The sequence below is a fragment of the Parambassis ranga genome, chromosome 1 (genome assembly GCF_900634625.1).
Source record: "Parambassis ranga chromosome 1, fParRan2.1, whole genome shotgun sequence".
Taxonomy (NCBI): Eukaryota; Metazoa; Chordata; class Actinopteri; family Ambassidae; genus Parambassis; species Parambassis ranga.
Window position 1 is genome coordinate 22870738 of NC_041022.1, and position 23005 is coordinate 22893742.

At 41.5% G+C, this 23005-nt stretch overlaps 1 protein-coding gene across 1 annotated transcript; it reads left to right on the forward strand.

Moving 5' to 3' along the window:
- The first annotated feature begins 11572 nt into the window (after positions 1 to 11572).
- LOC114439568 (homeobox protein Nkx-2.5-like) lies at positions 11573 to 14342 on the forward strand. The gene is made up of 2 exons (XM_028411604.1): positions 11573 to 12233; positions 13293 to 14342. Exons 1-2 carry the CDS (start codon positions 11810 to 11812, stop codon positions 13931 to 13933), a joined length of 1065 nt encoding a protein of 354 aa, XP_028267405.1. The 5' UTR covers positions 11573 to 11809; the 3' UTR covers positions 13934 to 14342.
- Positions 14343 to 23005: the final 8663 nt, after the last annotated feature.

The following is a 23005-nucleotide window of genomic DNA, read 5'->3' on the forward strand; positions in this document are numbered from 1 at the left end:
TGCTTTCAGATGATGGCTCAGACTTTGTAGCTGCATTCCACACAACACAAAGTGTGTAAATAAAGTGTAGAAGCTCAGTTTGTTTTTACATACTCACAATCCAGTGTGGGCTTTCCATTCAAATCTCCATGGACAGAAATGGTGAATAAGGGATTTATGTTTGTGTCGAGTCATTAATACATCAGAGTAAAAGTCGACCACGAGCAGGATGACATGAAACCACACGTTTAAATCATTCCACCTGAACTATCAGAGCATCCTCCAGGTCTGATCCTTTCATGCTTCTCCTCGTCATACCTCACTTCTTAAACTCCTGTCAGAGTTGGTGTCCTGTGTTGGTTCTGTCTGTGCCTGTACACTGTAAGGAGCCAATTGAATTTTAATTCCATGAAACACTTATTGGTATTAATAATTAAAGTTAGAATGTGGGCAGGAACAGTAAAGATGTTGTATGAAGAAGTTGATTTGCTGCAGCCTTGACCTCACCATGTCCTTGTCTTTGCTGTACTGGATGGTTTGGAACATAAAACTGCACAGTTGAGACTATGTGGGGAAAAATTCCTTGATCTGAAGTGCAGCAGCACAAACACCCATACTACTATCAACACTACATTCTTCCTGCTGCACCACACCTGCTGGCTGGATGTCTGGTTGGTCTCGGGGGAGTCTTGCGGTTTCCCACATCCTGCAACAGCTGAGCTCTAAGGTGCCCGGGCTTGGTCCAGGATGGCAGGAAGTGTCACGGCATTCTTCTCATCCAGGGAACTGATATGAAGGAAGGACTCAGAGAGGGCCTGAGTCAGAGGGTGGAGGGGAGTGATTGGACATCCCTGAAGGAGAGGACTAGATGTTTAATGTAATCTGACATGGAGGTCAGAGGTCAGGAACAGTAGCCTGCAGGAACTGCAAGAGGTCTTGCTCAAGGACACTGCAGCAAGACCGGATGCTCACTAGCTCAGGCAGCTGGAGGACAGTCTCCCTCCTCGTGCAAGTGTTAGACAGGAACCTTGACTTTCTGACTTACACTGTAAGTGGACACTTGTTTTGCACATTCATTACAGAGCCAAAGCTGCTGTTTCAGCACATAGTCTGCAAATACCACTATTGTTTATTGCAGCTAATGTGTGTTAATGTGTTAAATACACTTTTTCAACATCTTGTGAATTTCTACTTTCTAAATGTCCATGAGTCAGAGACTGTTGTTTTAATGATTAATATGTGACTAACTTTGGAGAAAGGTTGGACCAGATGAGACAAGAAGAATGAGCATCACTAACACATGAAGCTAAGGGTCTCCACAACACACACACACACACTCATTGTTAAGCTATTAATATTTCCCTTCCCACAGTAAACACACAAACCTCTCCCCCTGCAAGAGCTTTCCTGACATCTCTTCGGCTACCATAGTGACAAGACCCACATACTCTGTGTAATCCCCCAAAAACACACTGTAGAGGGCAGGCTGCAAAGAATGTATAGAAATGTTATAAAGAGAACCATGTATGGAGGAGGATGGGCACATCAATCATCTTCTTTCACATGATCAATGTGAATACTTTTCAATAGTGGGCTTTTTGTGGGATCTTTAAAAGCATGATCTAGTTTGGAAATTAAATGTGTATAATCTTTTCACTAGAAACTGCAGGACTTTAGGTAATGTGTGTTTGTTTTTTCTGTGAATCACATGCATAAGACAATGTTAATGCACTACAATATGCATTTTAAAGTTTTTTTTTTTAATTAGATAATTTAAAATGGGAGCTCCACATGCTGGAGATATTTGAGTGTGTGTGTTTTCACAGCCAAATACTTGCAGAATTTCTGCTATGTTTTTTACAGAATCTTGATTTACTGTGAGTGGATGTGTAATAGAATGAAGTGGTTCTAAAAATGTCACCATTTTAGGGTAGATTTGGTCATACATAACACATTTAAGTACCATTGTACAACGTTGGCCATACTCAAACAACTCATTCTATGATGCACATTGCAATTTGGTGAACCAGGTGATTTGGGCTTCTTAGTGTGCTGAAGTTATTAATAATTCAGTTGTTGCAGTATCATAATAAAAAAGGCACATCATAAACTGTTTGGAGAGAGTGTTGGTTGTTACTAAAACATTCTTGGTGTTTAATTTTTGTTGTCACTACCGCTGCAGTTTAGGACCTGTCTTTATATTACCACAGATAAACACAGAGACTAAATACTCTCTTTGTGATTCAGCAGGACGTCAGTGAATGCACCGCAGGCTCTGTGGAGAAAAAGAATCATCAGTTTTTTTATGCAGTTTGCATCATGGCACAGCAAAATGTTACTCTGCACACTACATACCATCACATCAGAGCATCAGAACATGGCTGACATTCCTGTCGCTGCTCAGATATAGCAAGAGAGAATGTTGTCATGTTTCCAGCTCTGTGATCTGTTGCCCAACAGACACACACACACAGGCATACACAGAGCAGTGCAGACAGGCCTGTACATGACGTGAGCGATGCTGCATTGCTGAGGTCTGTATGAGTGTCATTCTTTTTCTGTCAGGCCAAGGACTTTTTCAGGGTGTGGACAAAAAGCCTGAAGTGCAGAATGTGTGTGAATCTGTGTGTGTGTGTGTGTGTTCTTATATTACTCATGTTTTGAGGATGTAGGTTAAATCCGACTGTAATCAGACTTCTGAAGTGAAGAAAATATCTGAATGTGAATGTGTGTGTGACCTAAAAACATTAATGTAATGATAACATTAGAATTAGAATAAGGGGGCAGGGAATGCTTTATATTGGTACTGTGTGTATATTAAGCCCCGCCCACAGCACACTTGCAAACATGCCAATCAAACCATCAGCACTGCAAGACGCCTGGCTCATGTCAAGGTGTCAAACTACATTTAAATGTGGTTCTGTTTGACCAATCTGGTGGACACTGACAGTGAGGATGTTTTTAATTGGATCTCACTTTTAGAAGGGGCGGAGTCAAGCACTCATATGTCATAGTAAAGACAGATTGTGGGGCTATAGCCCATGCAATGAGGGTCCTCACTGGGAAAGGAATACAAACAAAGTGTGTGTGTGTGTGTGTGTGTGTGTGTGTGTGTGTGTAACAGACACCTTACCTCTGCTATGATTAGACCTGCAGAATCATTCCACAGATATATTAGCTGCTTAATCCAGTGTAGGTCAACAAGGTCACAGACAACCTGATGAGGAGACACCACAGTGTGTAACATATGCATGGCACACACAACATATGCTAAACCAGGGGTTTTTCAATCCCTCTGACAACCCTCTAAAAAACACGACCACACATAACCCAAGACCATCCACAACTCAGCCTAACACCAGTATCTGACACTTCTAAAACAAACAAAACACATAAAGGGACTGTCCTAAGATATTTGTTAGCCTCTAACGCCATGAAGCTGGAAAACCCCTCAAATTTCCCCAAAATACTACTTTAATCAAATCCCAGATCTCTTATCTCTTATGTTATCTCACAAGTATCATGCTGAGATTATTGTGCTATGAAGAAAACAAAAACAACTTTGGCTCTTCTTGGCTTCTTGTCTTCAAAATGTACACATACTGCATATCTTCTACATGCATAAACACTCCTGTGATGTTGAAAATGCTTTCTTATCACATAATCAGAAAAGTTCTGGGTTGTCATTTAGAACATTTAGATAAAGACAGAAAACAGAAGATGGACCACATCCTGAAAAACGTTCACTCCCAGTACACCTGACACACACACACACACATTAATGAAGTGTCAGATTAAGGGCTGTAGGCCTCATTACATGTCGCTAAAGCTAATTACATGTCCAACAGGCTCATTAGCTGATTCACTGGACTGAGTTACAGCATCAAGTTCAGCTCAGAGGAAACTTAACCCCACAGCACCTGACACTCACATACAGTAGAGGAGCTGACGCACACAGTAAGGTTTGCATGTACTGTACCTATACAAAAACTCCCTTCACACACAGCCCAGGGTACAAACAGATCTTTTTTTTATTATGATGATTAAATAAAAATGTATTTTTTGAGATTTTGACTTAAAAGTGGTGAATTGCTTGTTTGCAGTGTAGATAGCAGAAACACTTCCTATTGAATTTGTTTTAGATTATGGTATCTTGTATTGTATGCTTTCCTGTTTTAATTAAAACATTGGTGTGGAGATTTTCAATCCCTTTTGCTATACCTGCACTCATCATTTTCATTGAGCACTGTGAGGTGGTTATTGGCCAAGAAGCCATGTTAAACAATGAACACTTCACACACTCAACTGGGAATATTTAGCAGGAGGGGAAGAACCAAACCAAGCAATTTTCAAACTCCACCACCAATGACACAACAATGACCACAACTCTATAGAAATGTCAGGTTAACCACATCTACACAACGTTTGACGGCAGATCAGCGAGTAGAATGGTGCACTGAAGAGCGAGTTCCTGTGTGTGTCACATGGCATCACATTTTCCCATTAACCTCCCTTACAATGGCACTTTGGATAAAAACATCAGAAGAACGTTAACATGTAGGCCCTGTTTGTGTGTCTGTGTCTGGAAGTGAAAGTGAAAGTTAAGGCAGGAAGCTTCCCTGAGAAACAGCAATAAACATCCTCCACCCTGCTGTCATCCTCATGGAGTAAAGGATGACAAACTCCCGAGCCACAGCGGTGCAGGGGGCCCTTGACCCCCCTCCTTCCTTCTCGTCCGGGCCCTTCCCAGATGTAAGCCTCTGCTCGCCCGGTCCCCGGGGGTCCCCGGTGATCGAAGTGATGTATTATGGGTGTCCGTCCGGCCAGAGCTGGATCTATCCCACAGGAGCGCGGCGCTCCGGAGGCCCGTGTTTAGCCTGCTCCAGGAAACAGGCCCTTCCTCCGCCTAAACAGGGAGACGGCGCACTGCGGGGACCGGGCGGAGGAGGGGTATTTGACAGGTCAACGAGAACGCGAATGAGAAGACGTGCACAGTGACCACTTTGCCTCGCGTGCAAACTTGAACTTGTGCGTAAAAAAAAAACAAACAGAGCCGCGCTGACCAAGTCTGGATTGAAAAACACTTAAGATCTTCATCTTAAGTGTTACTTTAACTCTTACTTTAACTAGAGAACTTTAACTTTACATTTCTCCCTTTAAGACGTGGAATATTTCATTTTTGGGTTTCTGTCTGATGTTTTAGCTCAATAAGCAGAAATGGGATCTTTGGCCGCAGACTTCAGCTTGGTTGAGAAGTTGCAGGGAATCTCTCTGCCTCCTTACAGGGTTCATCCATCAGGGCTGACAGAGGTCGTGTGAGTTGGAACTTTCTCTGCATCTTCTGAGCAAGTGAGTTCCTGCAGGACAGCAGGGCCGTTTGGGGATGGAGGGGGGGCTGAGACACCAGCAGGGTACTCACTCTCTTTTTAGTTGATTTAGTTTGAAATGATGAAAAACATTGTTTTGGATGGAAAACCTTAAACCGTGAAAATACACAAAATAGTGTGGCAACACTATTATGTTTAAATAACCCTGGACGAAAAGGCACATATATGTCTGGCTCCAGCACGTGTTTAGCCTTTGGCAGAATAAAAGAAATAAAGATGGGACAGTGCCATTTGCTCTCTTTTTTTCATTTTTCTTTAAAATTAAAATTGATCCTCTTCTGCCTGGCTCATATTTCACATTCAGACAATGTCCACAAATCATATGACCTTAGGTAAAAAAATGATCAAATGAACTGTGGAAAAAATGGATGCAATTCATTAGAATGGTCCTGCGTTTTGGCACATGGTCGCGCTCACAGAGTTCCAGAATCACTCTGACAGTCAGACAAGGCCTCGGACCGGCCTGGCAGAGCTCAGTCCGCAGTGATTGATGGTCGAAACCTTCGGCAGGTTGTAAAGCAGCCAGGTTGACCGCTGTTTAGGAGATAGAGAGCTGATAAAGGAGACGCTCAGCGAGAAAAAAGGGTGAAGGGGCTCTAATGGTGCAGGAGGGGAATCTGGACTGTCTGCGCGTTGATGGAGTGGACGTCTCGCCCCTGGAGGCACTGATGCCCCCCACCCCCCAGTTTATACACAGACAGCAAGGCTTCTTCTCAGAGCAGACGGGAGGAGTGATCACATGGCTGAGTTTATCTGGGGGAAATTATTCATCATAAAATTGTTCCAACTCCTTGAGAGCTCAGATAAAATAAATCCACGCGTTGTGATAAGACTAAAGAGCATTAAAAGCTCAATTATTCTTCAGTGTGCCTTTCTCATTAAATTAGACCAACAAGTCTCTCTGGAAATTTCTACTTAGGTTCAGAAACAACACAGTAATAAATCAGAGCGCCGTGGCTCTAACGACTTGTTTCCTCTGCAGTAATAACAATGGAAGTGGGAGCTTAGCAGTCGATACACAGGTCGGCGGGTCTCCCTGCATCCAGCTCAAGTTTATGCCTCCATCGCTCCACAATATGAGAAACTAAATAAGAAAACACGCATGTATCACTCAGAAAGACAATGCCCCCCTCCTGTAGGCGCTTACACATCTCTCCTTCTTAATGGTTGTGGGGTGGAGATAATTTACTTTATTTGCATGGAAAAGAAAGAAAAAAAAACTTTCGCTCGCGTTTCATTTCCCACATAAATCAGAAATTCCTCTGCCGGTAAATGGCGGTCGTTTGTCAGCGGAGTCTGGCGTGCCGGGTGACAGAAAACGAGAAACAGAAGTCCCATTAGGTAAACCATTCAACGCCGCAATTTATACAGCAGGCCGGGCGGATTTATAAACACAGCCGGTTGCGTCATGCAGTGTATTTGGGGTTGTGTGTGAGAGATATAGAGGCCTGTCCCGCACTTTTAACGACTCAGAGCTCCTAATGACGCCCAGACACATCAGCAGAGAGAAGGCCTGACGTTTAAATTCACACAATCATATATACAAAATGTTTTTGCGCATTTGGCAAAAAATTAGTACTTTTGTTGCTTGCATGCAATTTAGAAGAAAAAATGAATGGAAAGTCCAGATTCGCTTTAAGTTTCTAAGCCGATTTGCGTCTTGATCCGGGCCTTGTTTTGGAGCTCAGTCTGTGTTTTTGGAGTGGTGTGTGGCCGCTGGTTGTGTCCTGCCGGGCGGACACAGGCGTTACGGATCACTGAGATAGCGTCTTCCCACTCTGCTTAATGGAGCTATTACTGGGCTAGAGGCGTCTGCTATCTAAACACTCACACGCACGCGCGAGTAGACTCGGGCACGAGCAGCTTTTAAATCACAGGCAACGAGACGCGCGAACTTTTACGCACGGCTGCTGCACAGAAAGCGCACAGCGGAGCATCAGATCCACTCTGCAGAAATGTATACACTTTTATAGAAATACATATTTATATAATTACATATGTCTTAAATAATGTTAACACTAACTGCGATCCTTTTTTCTAAATATTGATCCTTGGAGTTCTCTCTCAGAGCTCAGCTCTAAATCACAAAAATAACAGTTTGCAGAGAATATTTGTAGTGAGAATATACAGCTGACTACTGGAGTTTTTACAATCTCATACCTAAACAAAGTGACAGACATACCTATTTTAGAATGATAATGTGGACATAATTATTGCAGGAAAAGTCCATAAAGGACGTGTTTTGGTTAATGCGCAAACATTCACAGGCATAAAAATATAAAAACGAGTTTGTTTAGTTCCCAGAACGTTTTTCATTCAAAATTTTAGATTTTTTTCTTACAAATTTACCAAAGCAGGTGAATCCCTTTTGTTTCTTGTTTCGTTTTTTCCTTTTTTATCTGCTTCAAAATGTCGAATATCTCTAAAACCGGCCATTGTTTCGTTAAGATACAATTTGCTTCAAGTCCATTAACTCCACTGAGGATGATAGAAATACGTGATATGATGGACAGTGTACAATTATTTTTCACTGAACTCTCTTCTGTTTTTTTTTATTTCAATTTTTATTTTATTTTCCTCCACTGGTTCACATTATATGAATCTACGCCTATTTGTGACTTTACTTTATAGTATTCCTTTTTTGTTAGATCACCATTCCAGCGTATTGAACCGAATGACTACAACAGACATCATGAGTGTATATAGACTGTAATATATACAGAGGTAAGTGTGTGTTTTTATTGCTTAACAGCCTAATAAAGTTTGTTTTTGATGCTCTCTGGCACTCTTCCCCATCATCACCACATTAACCTTCTGAAACCACCAAACTGTCTTCCAAGCACATCACACCGTGCGCGCACACGCACACAGCGAATGGAAGCGGATGTCTGAGATTATCTCTCTCTCTCTCCATCCAACCATTCAGAGCCGCCTGGCGCCTCCGCTGGGCCGCAAATGACAGCAGACAAGAGGTGTAGCGTTTCCTATTGTTATACCTTCTACTTCTATAACACACACACAGAGAGAGAGAGAGAGCTCATAAATGATCTGCACCATGTTTCAAATCTCATGAAGTTGTTGGATCAAAACACAAATTCAAATCCTCAGATCCCTGCAGTCATGTGATAATGTTAAATAAATAGGTTGTGAGTTTTTGAGCCAAAACAAATATCTGTAATCAAGTTTGTCAAAGTATTATCTGAGTTTATGATCTTCCACAACAAAGACTCTAAACTGAGTTACTCCCATGCAAAGTAATGTAATATAAATACAAATCGGTTAACAGAGCAGTTCAATGTTTTCTGTGGAGAGGCACTGTAATATATTGAAGTAATTCAGCTCTTCAAACCTCTGGTAAGGGCTCATTCACATTTTCTCGAGTTGTCACTGTTTGTGTGAAAGATAACATCCAATCAGAAGCTCCCAGAGAGGCCACAGGCGTCCTTCCAGCTCTGCCAGCACCAGAAGCAGAACAACATTCTTCCTCCTGGCGTACAGTAATCTCATCGTCACATAAAACAAACAAAAACTCAGAGGTGTCAGGATTCTTGAAATGAATTAGAACTTCTATTTTACTTCTATCTGCTAGATCACACACTTCACTTATCAGCCACTTATTGTTAGACAGGTACAAGATAGTTGCCTGGTGAAATATTTAAAATGAAAGTGAAATATCAAATACTAAAAGCAGGTTTTATTTTAGGGACAGAAAATACAACATTTTGTCAAAAAAAAAAACATTTTGTTGAAGGCATTAGTGTAAATATGTAGTTGGTTTTTGGGGTCTTAAGGGTTTGAGAAGATTTTGGTACCAGAGACTAAAAAATAAACATCCAGCTGTAACCAACCAAATATCCCAGCTCTGAACTTGAACATGAACAAGTTTTATTCTCTTTCCAATAGCTGCTTCAGACTGTGGCTCATCATGACATTCAGAAAACACATCGCTCAGCCTGGCGTCATTGGATTTAATGCTTATTTAAAGTAAATGGAGACGACTGTGTGCCAGTCTAAACACTATCCAGCCTTGTTTGGCCCTTTTTTACGAGGACGCACTGATGATGACATAGTGTGAATTGGAGAAAGTCGCCGAGGAGTCTACAGGGACAACCACACATATATCTGTCTGCATCCAGCCCCATATAGAGCTACACAGCAAGATATTTACTACCTGCTGGGCCCAGCCCAGGCCTGCACTGGCCCAGACACTATCCACAGCTTTGCTGTGTGAAAATGTGCACAACTGGAAATTTAGGAATATTAGGACACTTTTTGGTGCCTTACTTCATCTTAGAATCTGTCTGCACAGTCTTTTATTTGAAACTTTCCTAATGCTGATAGAAAGTCACCTTTGATAAGTTTCTGCATGTGTAGCATAAGGCCATTACGGTAATTTAATACCAAAACAAAAGTTAGCTCCACTTTAGATTTTGTCTGCAAGGGTCACAGTCTCATTTTACACTGTAAATTTTGGTTTTACCTATGAGGCAAAAAAAAGTGGGAAACATTGAAAAAGTTGTTTTTTTTTATGTATTTTTTTTTCCTTTTACTTTGCCACAATTAGCACTTTAAAGAACTTTTATTTTCTAATTGTAATATAGCCTAATATTAATTTAATTCTATGCTCTTAATATAAGATGTCTGAACCAAACTAAAAGTTTTGTGTATGTTAATAATGAATGTGGTGTCATGTGTGCTGCTGTTCAAATAAACTATTTCTAAGCTTTTTTTATACAGCTGCAAAGTTATTAAATTAAAATGTTATGATTTTATTTTTTAAAGTTTAGGCCGCTTCCTTAGAATTAAACTATTTTGAAAAATCCATCCATCCATCTTCAACCGCTTATTATGAAAAAATACCAGTTGAATTAGAAATAACTTTGAGGCTGTTTGTCCGGAACGCTCTGCTCTTTCCTGGAACCCAGCAACAAGCCACCGTCCACCTGCCATGTGTCCAGGGAAGAAAAACCCGCAGGAGGGGCGAAGGGAGAGGAGGTGACAGAGGCGATGGGGTCCCGCTACAAAACGGAAAGGGGAGCTGATAGGAACAGATTAGACTGGGCTAAAAACGTCAGATAATTTTCTTGGAGGAATTTTAATTGCCCCGGGGGCCCTGCTTATCGGCCCACAGCGGTTATTAATACAACACCCGTGATAAAGAGGACGGAGGGACACCGAGCGCAGCCGGCACAAGGCAACAGGGACAGTAGAAGTAAATCTGTTCTGGGAGTCTGAAGAATTTATAGCCTCTTAGTGTTGAGCAGCAAACAGCAGAGAATGTACGATGCTGGTGCTTCAGTGGAGTTTTATGAGTGACAGGTTTAAAGCTCATGTGACTCCGCTATGAGTGTTTTATACACATTTCCTCACACTCTGACAGATTTGATGTCTTAAAAACTAGGATAGCGAGTTTTTTTTAGAGTTTTGAAAAACTGCCAGCTTGGTGAGATGTCCTTGTAAGGAGCCACGGGAGCGGCCTCCACAAAACTGAACTCAGCAAACGGACATGACACTGAAAATTTAAATAGGCAGCTTGGTTGGCGAATATTATATATTTAAACTTAAACAAATCCAATAATTCCTTTCTAACTGACTCATCTGAAGCTATATGTTATACTTTCAAAATCCGCTTGGAGTCGAAAGGTTTAGTCAGATTAACTGTAACGCACTAAACCCGTTCCAAAATCAAGCAATAATAACTTCTGTGATAATGATGATGAGGGAATCCCATACTGCCCACATTTCATAGTCGATTTGTTTTAAGTGTCCTCTGACTGTTGACCTTGACCTGCCATCTCTGGCACAGGGTGAGGCACACCGCGCACCTCTCCAAAGCGCGCACAGCTTTACGCAGGAGCTCACACGAGAACCAGAGGGTGTTGGTCCGTGTGGAATGATGATAACATGTTTAAAAACACATGCAGTCACATATTTGCAACCTCACATCAAACCTTTTTGCAGCAGAACGTGTGCGTAAAAAGGTGTTTTAGTAGATTCGGCGAGTAAAGAAAACAGCAGCGTAGGAGCAATGTCCGTACAATTCTCCATCCACCATATTCACACAAGTCAAAACACAAAACTAGTACGTGCAACGTCACGTTCGCTCCACCTTCCCTCTCTCTCTCTCTCTCTCTCCTTCTCTCTCCCAAATGCTTCCATTCCGGCCCACACGGACTTTCCATTTCACACACACCCCTCCCCCTGACATCAGAGGAGGATAGGCGCTCCTTCGCCCCGGTCCAAACTCTACTTACGAAGCACGACATTATATCTGTCAGAGAGAGGAGATCTGCATGGACAAACCCAGGACTAATACCCACGTTTTCGTGCAAATTTTGGCGATGAGGGATTCCAAAGGCTTAAAACACTCGCAATTACTACAGAAGGTGCTATTAAGCGTAATTATTTACTAGAAAAAGAGAGGAAAAGAAGAAGGGGAGTGCATGTTACTCGGCGGGCTTTATTTCCTCGATGCTGCAGAGCAGGAGCTGGATGACATGATGCTGCAGAGCCCACTCACCTCCACGCCGTTTTCTGTCAAGGATATCCTTAAGCTGGAGCAGCAGCAGCAGCAGTCTGGGTCTCTGGAACTCACACACCGGGTCCACACCCAGCAGCACATGGCCCGCTCTTCCCCACAGCAGCAGCAGCAGCAGCAGCATTTCCAAACTCCGCCGTCCTGTATGCTCGCCGGGACCAGGGACAGCCCTTCCTTCTCGGACGGAGAAGACAACTTGGCGTACCTCAGCGCGCTGGCGGTGCGGGAGGAGGACCGCGGAGAGACCAGCTTGTCTCCGGACATGTACGTTCATCCCGGCCTGCAGGGAGCCAAGCTGGAGTCCGCCGAGCTGGAGGAGCAGGAGAGCAGTGAGTCCAGACACAAGCTGATGTACTGTAGACAAAAGGCAACAAAGGGCAAAGGCCACAGCAGCCAACAGCGGTTATTACAGTGAAAACAATAATAATATGCAAGGTAGCTCACAAAGATGTGAGCTGTTTGAAGGCCGAGATTCTTATGTTTTTAGTGCCAGCCAAATGATTTGCATAATTAGCAGAAAATTACTGTCACAGAAAACTGCAAACATGGTCAAACTGCTTTAGTTTTCTAAATTAAAAAGCCAACTCTAATTAAATATATACGTTTTCAGGTTAATCCGAAGTCGTCAAGCACAATGTGAGCCAAGAAAAGCTGTTTTCAGTTTTTAAATAATCCAGGACAAAACCCATTGGTTATTTTCTCTGTTATATGGTCACTTGTGTTTATCTAGAAAAATCCAAACAACTGCTGCGCAGATTAAAATGAGGATCTAGTTTGGTGCAGTGAAATAAGAGATTTGTTTTACATTTCTGTTTCTGTCTTCGGAGGCCTGCTCGGGGGTCTTCCACCTCCAGACGACAGACATTATTCCAATAAAGAGCTATCAAATGGTGGAAGTCAGTGTCACCGCGGCCAGAGGCCCGAGACGAATCCAGTAAAGTCTGGAGATGTCAAACACTTTCTAGTGGTTCAGCTGTGCCTGTTATTCGGAGTCTGTTATGATGTGTGGACCATAAACCGACAATTAGTTTAAAGAGCCTTGTAAAAGAAATGACACCGAGAAGTAGCGCTAATAAACAGGACAAAGCGAGCCCGGCTCTTCCACGGGACACACATAATTACTCATTAGATATAATCTGTTCAAAGACGCAGGTTTTTAACTGTGGTTTATTATTAGGTCTCCTTTTTATTCTAAACTAAGTAGGCTGTTTTTATCTGAGCTTTTAGTTTTGTTTCCTGGCTAACAGACAATGTAAATGTCAGATTGGATCTGGCAGGTACTGATTTAATTGGTGGCTTTTCTTTAAATCTGTATTGGATGCAGATTATAAATATTACACGGAATATTTAGATGTTAATATTTCTTATGACTTTCTCAACTTGTGTAGAGAGCTGCGGGCTGGTATCCAGGGAGGAGGCAGCGGAAAGCGGGCAGGGTGACTCAGAGAGGCCGGTGCAAAAGCAGAGGAGCCGGCGGAGACCCAGGGTGCTCTTCTCCCAGGCGCAAGTCTTCGAGCTGGAGCGGCGCTTCAAGCAGCAGCGCTACCTGTCCGCCCCGGAGCGAGAGCACCTGGCGACCACCCTAAAACTCACCTCTAACCAGGTGAAGATCTGGTTCCAGAACCGCCGGTATAAGTGCAAACGGCAGCGGCAGGACAAGTCTCTAGAAGCGGTGGGGCAGCATCATCCCCCGCCGCCCCGGCGCGTCGCCGTTCCAGTGTTGGTTCGGGATGGGAAGCCATGTCTGAGCGGCGCGCAAAGTTACGCCACTGCTGCACCGTATGGATCCAATCCGTACAGTTATAACGGATACCCGGCCTACACGTACAACAGCCCCGCTTACAACAGCAACTACAGCTGCACATACACCAGCATCCCGACCCTCCCTCCATCCACCACCCCTAACGCCTTTATGAACATGAACTTGGGAAACGTGAGCGGCCTCGGCGGGTCCACACAGACCCAAACACATCAAGGGACAGCGGTCACATCCTGCCAGGGCTCGCTGCAGGGGATCCGGGCCTGGTAGCCTCACCAGAACAGAACTAATTATTTTTACAGAGCTCTTACAACAGCAAACTTTTTAGAAGTGTGTGTTCACTGGGTCGGAGCAGGAGACAGTATTGTTTTTATAATGTACATGCGTTTGAGTTCACCGGTCCGGCTACTTCAAGAATTATAGACAGACATTGGTGTGCATAAAGCTGAGCTTAGGTGAATTATATAATGTGGTCCAATAATTGTTGGTGCTCTGGTAGGACTGAAGCACAGAATTACGCACACGATTGCGTGTATTGGTTTTTAAGTGGTTGTTCTTTTTCAAGTGGAATATCTTTAGTTCATGGAGAGACTGAATTGATTTTAAATGTCTTTGGTTCAACAGAGAAATGTTTTAGCCTATTTCACATCTATTCAAATAAAGCGGAGAGTTTCAAGAGCGTGCGTTTTGATTCTGTATGGGACAAAATATATTTAATATTGAACTTTCAGTGTGGTGAGAAAGGAGCATGTTGATGAAGATTCGGGTCATCCAGGTCATCATACGTAGAGAAGATTGAAGCAAGGCGTCTCGTCCAAGAAAACTCTACAAGTCCAGACGCCTTGCTTCAATCTTCTCTACGGTGAGAAAGGAGGCCCGTCCGCCATAACGGAGCTGAACAGAAGCTGCATATTTCTCTTAAAATATTTGAATCACTTTATATTTGCTTCCACGAGGTCACTAGAGGTTATCAAAGCGAATCAGATGCACTGTGGCAAATCTTGCTAATAAACATTTTAAGAGAAGAGCTGCTGGAGGAGGCCAGGCCACAGGAACTCTTTGTCCCAGTGCCAGGCGACGTGAAAGGAGGAAGTTATTCTCCATTTGAGGTCCTTTAAAGGACGCGATTAAGCACCTAAAATACCCCCGAAGAGCGAGCTGCAGCCGGGCTGGGGAGCGGGAATAATGGCTCTTATTGGATTGTCGGACAAAAGGTGTGTGGTAGGCAGAGCCGGGCACTCAGCAAAGACAAAGGCGCACAGGGGCCGCGAGATTGACGTCCTAATATTCCCATTTGAGCGACAGGCAGTGGGTTATTCTGAGCAGAGAAGGGGACACGGAGGAAAAATGTGGTCACTTTTGTTCCCCTTCAGGAGGCTTTTTTTGTTCGCGGAGAAAAGCTCTCCAAGATCCCCAGCCGTGAGGCTTCGGGGGCAGCCGGGCTCGAGGTGATGGCAGCGGGGAGGCGTTTATGTGAAAGAAGGGGGTATTATTGCTACAAGTTTCACCATTTATCCGGATGAAGAAAATGGACGGGAGAATTTTAAGAGGGAGCCCGAGGAGGAGGGAACGAGGTCCATGTCCTGTAGCTTATTATTTCAGTGTAAGGGGTGTTATTTCAGCCCAGACTGATGTTATTCTAAGAGGATCAAGGTTAGACAAAGTAGAACAGACTTAGATTTAGAAGAATATTTAACCAATACTATATATAGAAAAACATGTGCCAACGTTTCGTTTTACGCGCCGCTGGTTAAAGCGAACATGTTTTATTGGATGGTTACAGGGGCGCAGATCTGTTAAATTCTGATTGATTGTTTAGAAAACAAATGGGCATACATTTTGAAAAATTACAACACACACACACATTATTTTTCCCCTGAACAAAATAAAAATGTCAGCTGGGTTTTTAGAAACGCTTAGTTCTCTAATTTTCTGAGATTTGAAACGACAAAGGATAATATAACTTATATTTTTGATTTATTGTTTTAAAACTCAAGTGATTGACGAAGATTTAGTGATGGTTAGAGGTCCTTTTATTGTAGTGCTGTTAATGAGGACAAGAACCACGGTCAGCTTGCATCAAACCTTTTTTTTCTCTCGTTTATGGGACGAAAAAAAAACGTCAGCTTAGTTTACAATATTATTACCCGGACGATAAATTGTCGTGGAAGTTGTGTGAAAGTTAGAAAGGGAACGCATCAATTGCTGTTTTTCTCTGCGCGTAATTGTTCACTCTGCCTGAGAACAGTTGTTTCCCAAAGCCATTCATGTATAATTACACCCACACAATCACGTCCCAATGTGAAGCAGCAGCTAAGACTGAGAGCAAACAGCGGGGGCCACATGTGCTGAACATCTCCCACTGAAGCCTCGCAGACTCTGGGTCAAAGTGAGGCAGTCCGTGGATGGGTCCAGTCGTTGGTCTGATACATTTTGTTTTGAAATAGATTTTAAAAATGATTATTGATCCTCAATTTTACTAAATATTGTTTTCTCCACATCTAGACAGTGTGCCCAAAGTAAAAGTTATTTTGTCATTATTATGTCCACATAAATATGGCCTATCGGCGGTGATCGGAGCGTCTCCGCGGCCCCTCTCCTGCCAGACTCTCGGTCTCTGCCCTCTGATTGATATCTGTCCCTCTGAGCTGTTAACCAGCTGATTTGTTTGGGACAAACAACGTTAAAGTCCACCAAAGCGATCCAATGCTACCTTCTCCTAACTAATGGGGATTAAATGAGAGGTAAACACAGAGCGCTGATAATCTCTGCGCCCTGAAGTGCTGCAGGGCCGCAGGACGGACTGATGGATGCAAATAAAGAGGAGACAGAGAGGCGTCTGCCAGGTCAACAAAGCTACAGTATCATTCAAAATAAAAAGTATGAACAGGTTTACAGGAGTACAAAAAATGCTTAAATATAAAATATTTTACACATAATCAAAAGGCTCGTGTTGGCTATGCGTGTGGATGTTCCCATTCATAGAGGTCATGTTATGTCCTATAGAGATTAAATCGAGGCAACAGGTGATATAGAAAGCGTCATGTGTTTCTGTTATTTTGTCCACCCCACTACAAACTTTGTATTGCTGTTCAGCTACTTTTGACTGATATGTATTTCCTCCACTGTGGTGTCACACGTGTTGCACTTAAAATAGTGGCACATGGCTGAAAATATTCCTGCTTTTAGCTGTAATTCAAGATATTATTACACATGTGATTCTACTGGATATAACTTTAAACACCAACAGAAATCTAAATTACAGCTGATGTCACAAACCTCTTTAATTCTTTTGCGTTACTTATGACCTACAGCATAAGCTAGACTGAACTCCCTCATTACACCTAACATAATAATCTACTATGGTTGTTTCTATGTCACTTCCTAGTGCTGCTGCCTTCTATTCTTCAGGTGAACTTTCCATAGAATACTCAACTCTCAGTTTCTCACTGTGTGCAGGGTGTGCAGAATTAAATTTTGAAACACGACTCAGACCGACGTGTATACATGATTTGATTTAATCTCATAATCCAACCTCTATCAACACAGTCAGAATGCCTTCTACACCTCTCTCCCAGTGGCAGGTGTTCATGAATTCAACATCTTTGTGTACATACAAACTTTACTTTGAGTCTTGCCTATCAATACAGCAGTCACACACTTACCATACATCATGTGGTCCGGCACACACCCTGAAAGTAGATCCAGCCATGCTGACAGTCTGTGGGAGTGCACACATTAGAGACTGTGAGGTGAATCATTGCCAAACAGTGTATTGTTATTGGCACAAGTCTGAATCCATGCCCTGAAGAACAAACATTAACCAAAATAAAGAGCTTCCAATCACAGGCACTGTTTGAACTAAAAAAAAACCTTACCTTGGTGATTTTCTGTATCAGCTGGTGTAAAAACACATTACAATTTGAGTATGATTCATATTCATTTAAAGAGCCATAAATCACTGGCTTGGTCTTATGAGACTTTTCTTGTCCAACATATAAGTGCATAATCACATCACATGTCTCTTTTTGTGGGTCTACAAAACCACAATCTTTCTAAAAAACGGTCTCCCTTTATATGAAAACATTAGCAAACACATTTTCTATGAGATCATGGATGTCTGTGCACCATTATCAGTTTGTTGAGTGTTTCTTGGCTCGCTCTCCATTTCTGTCATAACACCCACATGTTGTTGCAGAGGCTGCTGTATGTGCTGCTGCTGATTCCACTTACTCTGCTTTTACTATTGGTCATTAACAAATAACACTCCTCAGTGGACGATCAATGACAACTCAGGTTGCAGTGCTGAGTACTGACAGGCCCAGACAGGCTGCAGGCATGCACACACACACACACACACACACACACACACACACACACTCTCTCTCTCTCTCTCTCTTAGATTACAGCAGGGACCCATCATCATAGTTAGTTTTACTACAGGTGTTGTTGATAGCCTATAAAGCTAAAGCACCAGCAATTCCTCTATAGTTTCCTCTATGACCTTATGTATCGATTACCACTCAACTATTGATGGGTAGATAACCTGACAGAGAGTCTTGGTTGCTTTAATATTCTTTCTTCCTTTGAAACTATGATTGGAATGGTTCATCAACACTGATTCCAGGGTATTTAACTGACTCCACAACATGCAGTTACAAATAAAAGAGCTGGTTATCAGAGAACAGTTAAATTACTAAAATATAATGAGCAGATTTTTCAGGTGTGTTTCCATTTGGCTTTCAATATGCTATTATAATGCTAATATCAAATATGATTATTAATGAAATAAAGAAAATGTTTTAGTTTTGTTGCACATTTTAACTGTATTCTTTCATGCTTTTTCCTTCTGTATGTGCAATCTTGAGAAAATGTGTGCTAATGTGTGGTTGTGGAATTAACCCTTGTGCCCTCCTCCTTTTTAATACCCTCTGGACACCTTCGTGGCCAAAAACGTACATGCCAAAAAAACTGCTATAAAATTATCATACATATATTTTTTCTTTTTTTTTTCCATGAATCACTTAAACAACTTCAGCCTTGCTCAGAACTACCAAACATTAAACCACTTTCAGGATTAAAAACTGTGGTTTGAATGGAAGTCAATGAGACACTTTTGGCCAGAGGGAGTATCTGCTACTACATAAAAAATACTAATGCAATCAAATCAATTTCATTATTAATCTTTGACACATCCAAGAATTACCATGAAAGCCCCATACACATGCTAATTATTATATGAAAAATAATTACGTTTTTGTGTTGTTTTGTGATCAATAATTCATCATTAAGGTAAGCAAACTGGCATTTAAAGGGTAACCCTTTAAATGCCAGTTTGCTTACCTCAATGAAGAATTTTTTATCCCAAAGAAAACCCACATTAAACCACTTTCAGGATTTTAAAATCCTGAAAGTGGTTTAATGTTTGGTAGTTTTGAGCAAGGCTGAATTAGTTTAAGTGATTTATGAAAAAAAAAGTAGAAAAAAATATTGATGTATGATAATTTTATAGCAGTTTTTATGGCGTGTACGTTTTGGCCATGAAGATGTCCAGAGGGTGCAAAATGCATAAAGTGAGTATAAATGACTTAGTAATAGAAAAAACACTGGATTTCAAAAATTTCACTTAAAAGAAACAATCCTGCAAAAACCCATGCCACCAGCTGTAACTCAGCAAAAATGATCAGCAAATGAAAAAAATATTTTTGCAAAAAATGTACAAAAAAGGCAGAGGAGGACACAAGGGTTAAGTCAACCACAGTTGCTAGCTTCATGCTTTTTTTAGTAGTAGAAGAAGAGTTAAATGAAGCTGCTATAATGAGCAGCCAGACCCGTCTTGTTGGGTAAAACAAGTGTAATGCATTCAGGTGCTATTAAGATATCAATGGTTAGCACCTATATACAGCAACAACCTGGCACCAACAAAACAGGGACATATTTAGTGACAGGCCACAAAAAGAGGCATTCATTTTACTAACACACCAACATGAAACCCTTTTAAATCTGTAGTTTTTGAGTGAAATTTAAAAATGACTGCACTTTAACTGAACACTCTCTGGTTAAATATTGAGCCACCTACTTAGCTGAGTTACAAGCAGATTGCAGCCAGTTGACATAGTGGCATGGGAGCTAATCCAGGTCAAGTTAGTGAAATAATTTCTGGTCAATTATAACCATCCAGTCCATAATAACTTTTGAAAACTCAAACATTTTTATATGTGTGCTAGTGAGCTGCTTAGTGCAGCTTTGCAGATATATTGTTATTTTTTTCATCCATTCAAGACTGTGGGGAAAAGGAAAAGGTATTGGGCTGCCATTTTATATAAGAGAATAAACAAAATGTTATATATAACTGTTGATTCCCATGGTTATATTTTTATTGTGTTTACCCATTTTGAGTCCAACTGTGGAAAATAGGAGGTCAGGGAAACATGTCTAATTTGGTATAGCTTCTGATAGTCCCACAGTTCTCTGGGAGCATTGTGCAGGAGCTACAGAATATGCATCATAATCTCTGTGATCACCACTTTGCAACATGATATTACATTGCATGGTAATAATAAAACAAAAATAAAAATAAATCAAGTTCTGGCCTTTTTTAATCAGTACACCCTTCTGCTTTGGCACCACTGGACCTGCTCTGCAGTAAAATCTATTTATTACCATGATCAGTTGATACAGGTGGAGGGGTGAAGTCATTCTGTGTAAATCTCCCATGTCAAAAAACTTGGATGAACTTTAAAACATGGTCCTCTGGACAGTGATGACATTTGAGAGCTCAAGATGGAGGAAGTGATGGTAGTTTTTTAATGGTGTGTGTTGCACTATTTACATACATTTCTTAGCCTTCCTGTATAAACAGGTGCAGCAAAGAAAAATTGTTTGCACACAGTTAAGAGACAGGAGCTGTATAACACAACTAATAAGCATCCCCCAATTTGGATGTCTGCTTCATCAAAGGTCAAAACTGTCTTATGGCATATAGAAGCTCACCATAGTTGGACTAAGTGAGAAAATATAAAGTGCAGATTTTTTGGCAAGCAGCGGTGAATCCACTGGAACAGACTGATGTTGTAGTAAAACTATGTTAGTAAGAGGTAAGAAGGGCAGAGGGGTGAACTTTCTGTCTGAGCAGGTAGCTGACCATGTGATGGGATGAAACATTTGGTACCACCCTTTATGAATGATAAAAAATGGATGATACTGTATAAATATAGTCAGTATTCAGGATGGGAACACGTTTAAAAACATATTGGTTTCCTGCTAAATGTCAGTGGAAGCTCTCCTGTGCTCATCTCTGTGATCGTGGGAGTTTGGCTTCACAATGAGACATCCACAAATTAAAAGGTTGACACTTACAAGCATCAGTGTATAAGTGCTCTCAGAGGCTGCACAGTGTCAGCTCATGTACATGAAATGCTAACTGACGTCAGCATAATAGATTTTGCAATGGATGTGGATGTTTGGAGATGTCTTTTTAACTGTTTTCCCGTGTCGTGGGGAGGGAGGGAGACCAGCCAAGAGGACGGCTTTTGGCTCGTCCATCAGCCCAAGATATCTAAATATTTATCCTGTGATCCACATTATCCATTCACTGCTGCAGCTTTCTGGGTTTAAAATGTGATGTTTCTGGGAAGATACACGAGTATATGGTGTTTATCTAATGCTACCCACAGAGATTTATCCTAAACTGTCAGGGTTTGCAATAACAGACATAAATTGCGGGGTGTGTGTCTGCGTCTCACTAAAAATCATTAGAATCACTGGAGTCCTGAACCAGCTGGGAAAATCTGTGCGGGCAAACTGGATGACTAACACAACCATCAGTCCAGGTGCTCTCTATAGCAAGCCATTAGACTCAAAGCTGATAAATCTGATCACATGACTACAGAAGCTCAGTTTTATTTGAAAACCTAGAGGTACACACAAGGGCTAATTTACTGAGACGTGTAAGACTTTAAATATGAGCGATATGAGATATTTAAGTGTCCATTCAACATCCATGGAGGGGGTGTGGCACAAAAACTCATCTCAATGCACTCCTGTGGCTAATAATTTAAAGCCATTAGTAAACAGAGGCTGATGATACATCTGCATGTCTCCAAGGAAAATAGGATGTTCATTCATAATATCTATTTTTCCTGCTTTGTTATATAGATGTTAATGCCATGCCCTCTATTCAAAGTTCTATATACCGCTATCTGCTTCTTTCAAGATGCACAGTTTCCCTATAGGTTGTGTCAAAATAAATGGATACAATGAGTATCATCATATCATATTATATATATATACAGTATACTCAAACATCAGTCAGTATAATTTTAACAATGTTTGGTCCAGGCACATTTTTCTATTTTCCCCCCTGAATTCTTGAAAGATTAATATCTGAATTCTACCCTTTTCACATTTTTTTTCAGAATTATATAAAAAACAGATTACATAAAAATAAAACTTATAAGAGAAATATGAATATAATATATATTTAAATGATGACTTTTTATATTCCTTTAAAAAAATAATGGTTCTAATTAATCTAGGAGTTCTGAGACTAGGACCAAGACAAATCAGCAGCTTTTGCTCTAGTCAAGGTCCAAGGTAGCAAAAGCTGTGAGCTGATGCCAGTGGTGGGCAGAGAAGGCTCAGAGATGATTGAAGAGTGGACCACATGGGCTGATCTATGAGATGAGCTTCTGTATTTCAATGAGCTGGAAGAGTGAATGCAGGTTCTGACAGCAAGGCTTCAGAACAGTGGATCACACTTTGCTGTGTATGTCGCTGCACAGCTGCAGACCAGTGAGGGTGTCCATACAGATTATAATGTTCTGGCTGGTCACTGCATAGTCAAAAGTCAGAATTCAGACTTTAGACTACAATTCTGAAAAAAGGTCACAAGTCATACTAATGGTAGGGCCAAAATACAAAGGCTCCCCAGAGGTTAAACAGTCAGAGATACATTTGAGATATTTTGTGTACAGCAAAGAAGGAAATGTCAGCAGAAACCTCAGGACCAGTGGGATTTATTGTCTGAGAATCTTAAATATTTGGGTTAGATTCAGTAGTTGGGGTGTTTTTCAGTGTGGAGACCACTGACACACTATGCAAGTATGCAACACATCACCCAGTGGAGGAAAACACTCGACCCCAGTTAGCATGCTTACAATAAAAAACCAAACGTATACCAGCAGACGCAAACTCCACAAGGAACAGTGGAGGTTTCTCTCATTTCATACATCAGAGCACTACCTGGGGAACCTTTGTCAGGTGAAACACATCCAGACCACAATGCCTGCAGTTCGAAGACTCTAATGTTTGCAGATTTGCATGGAGCATGTCCAGTCACCC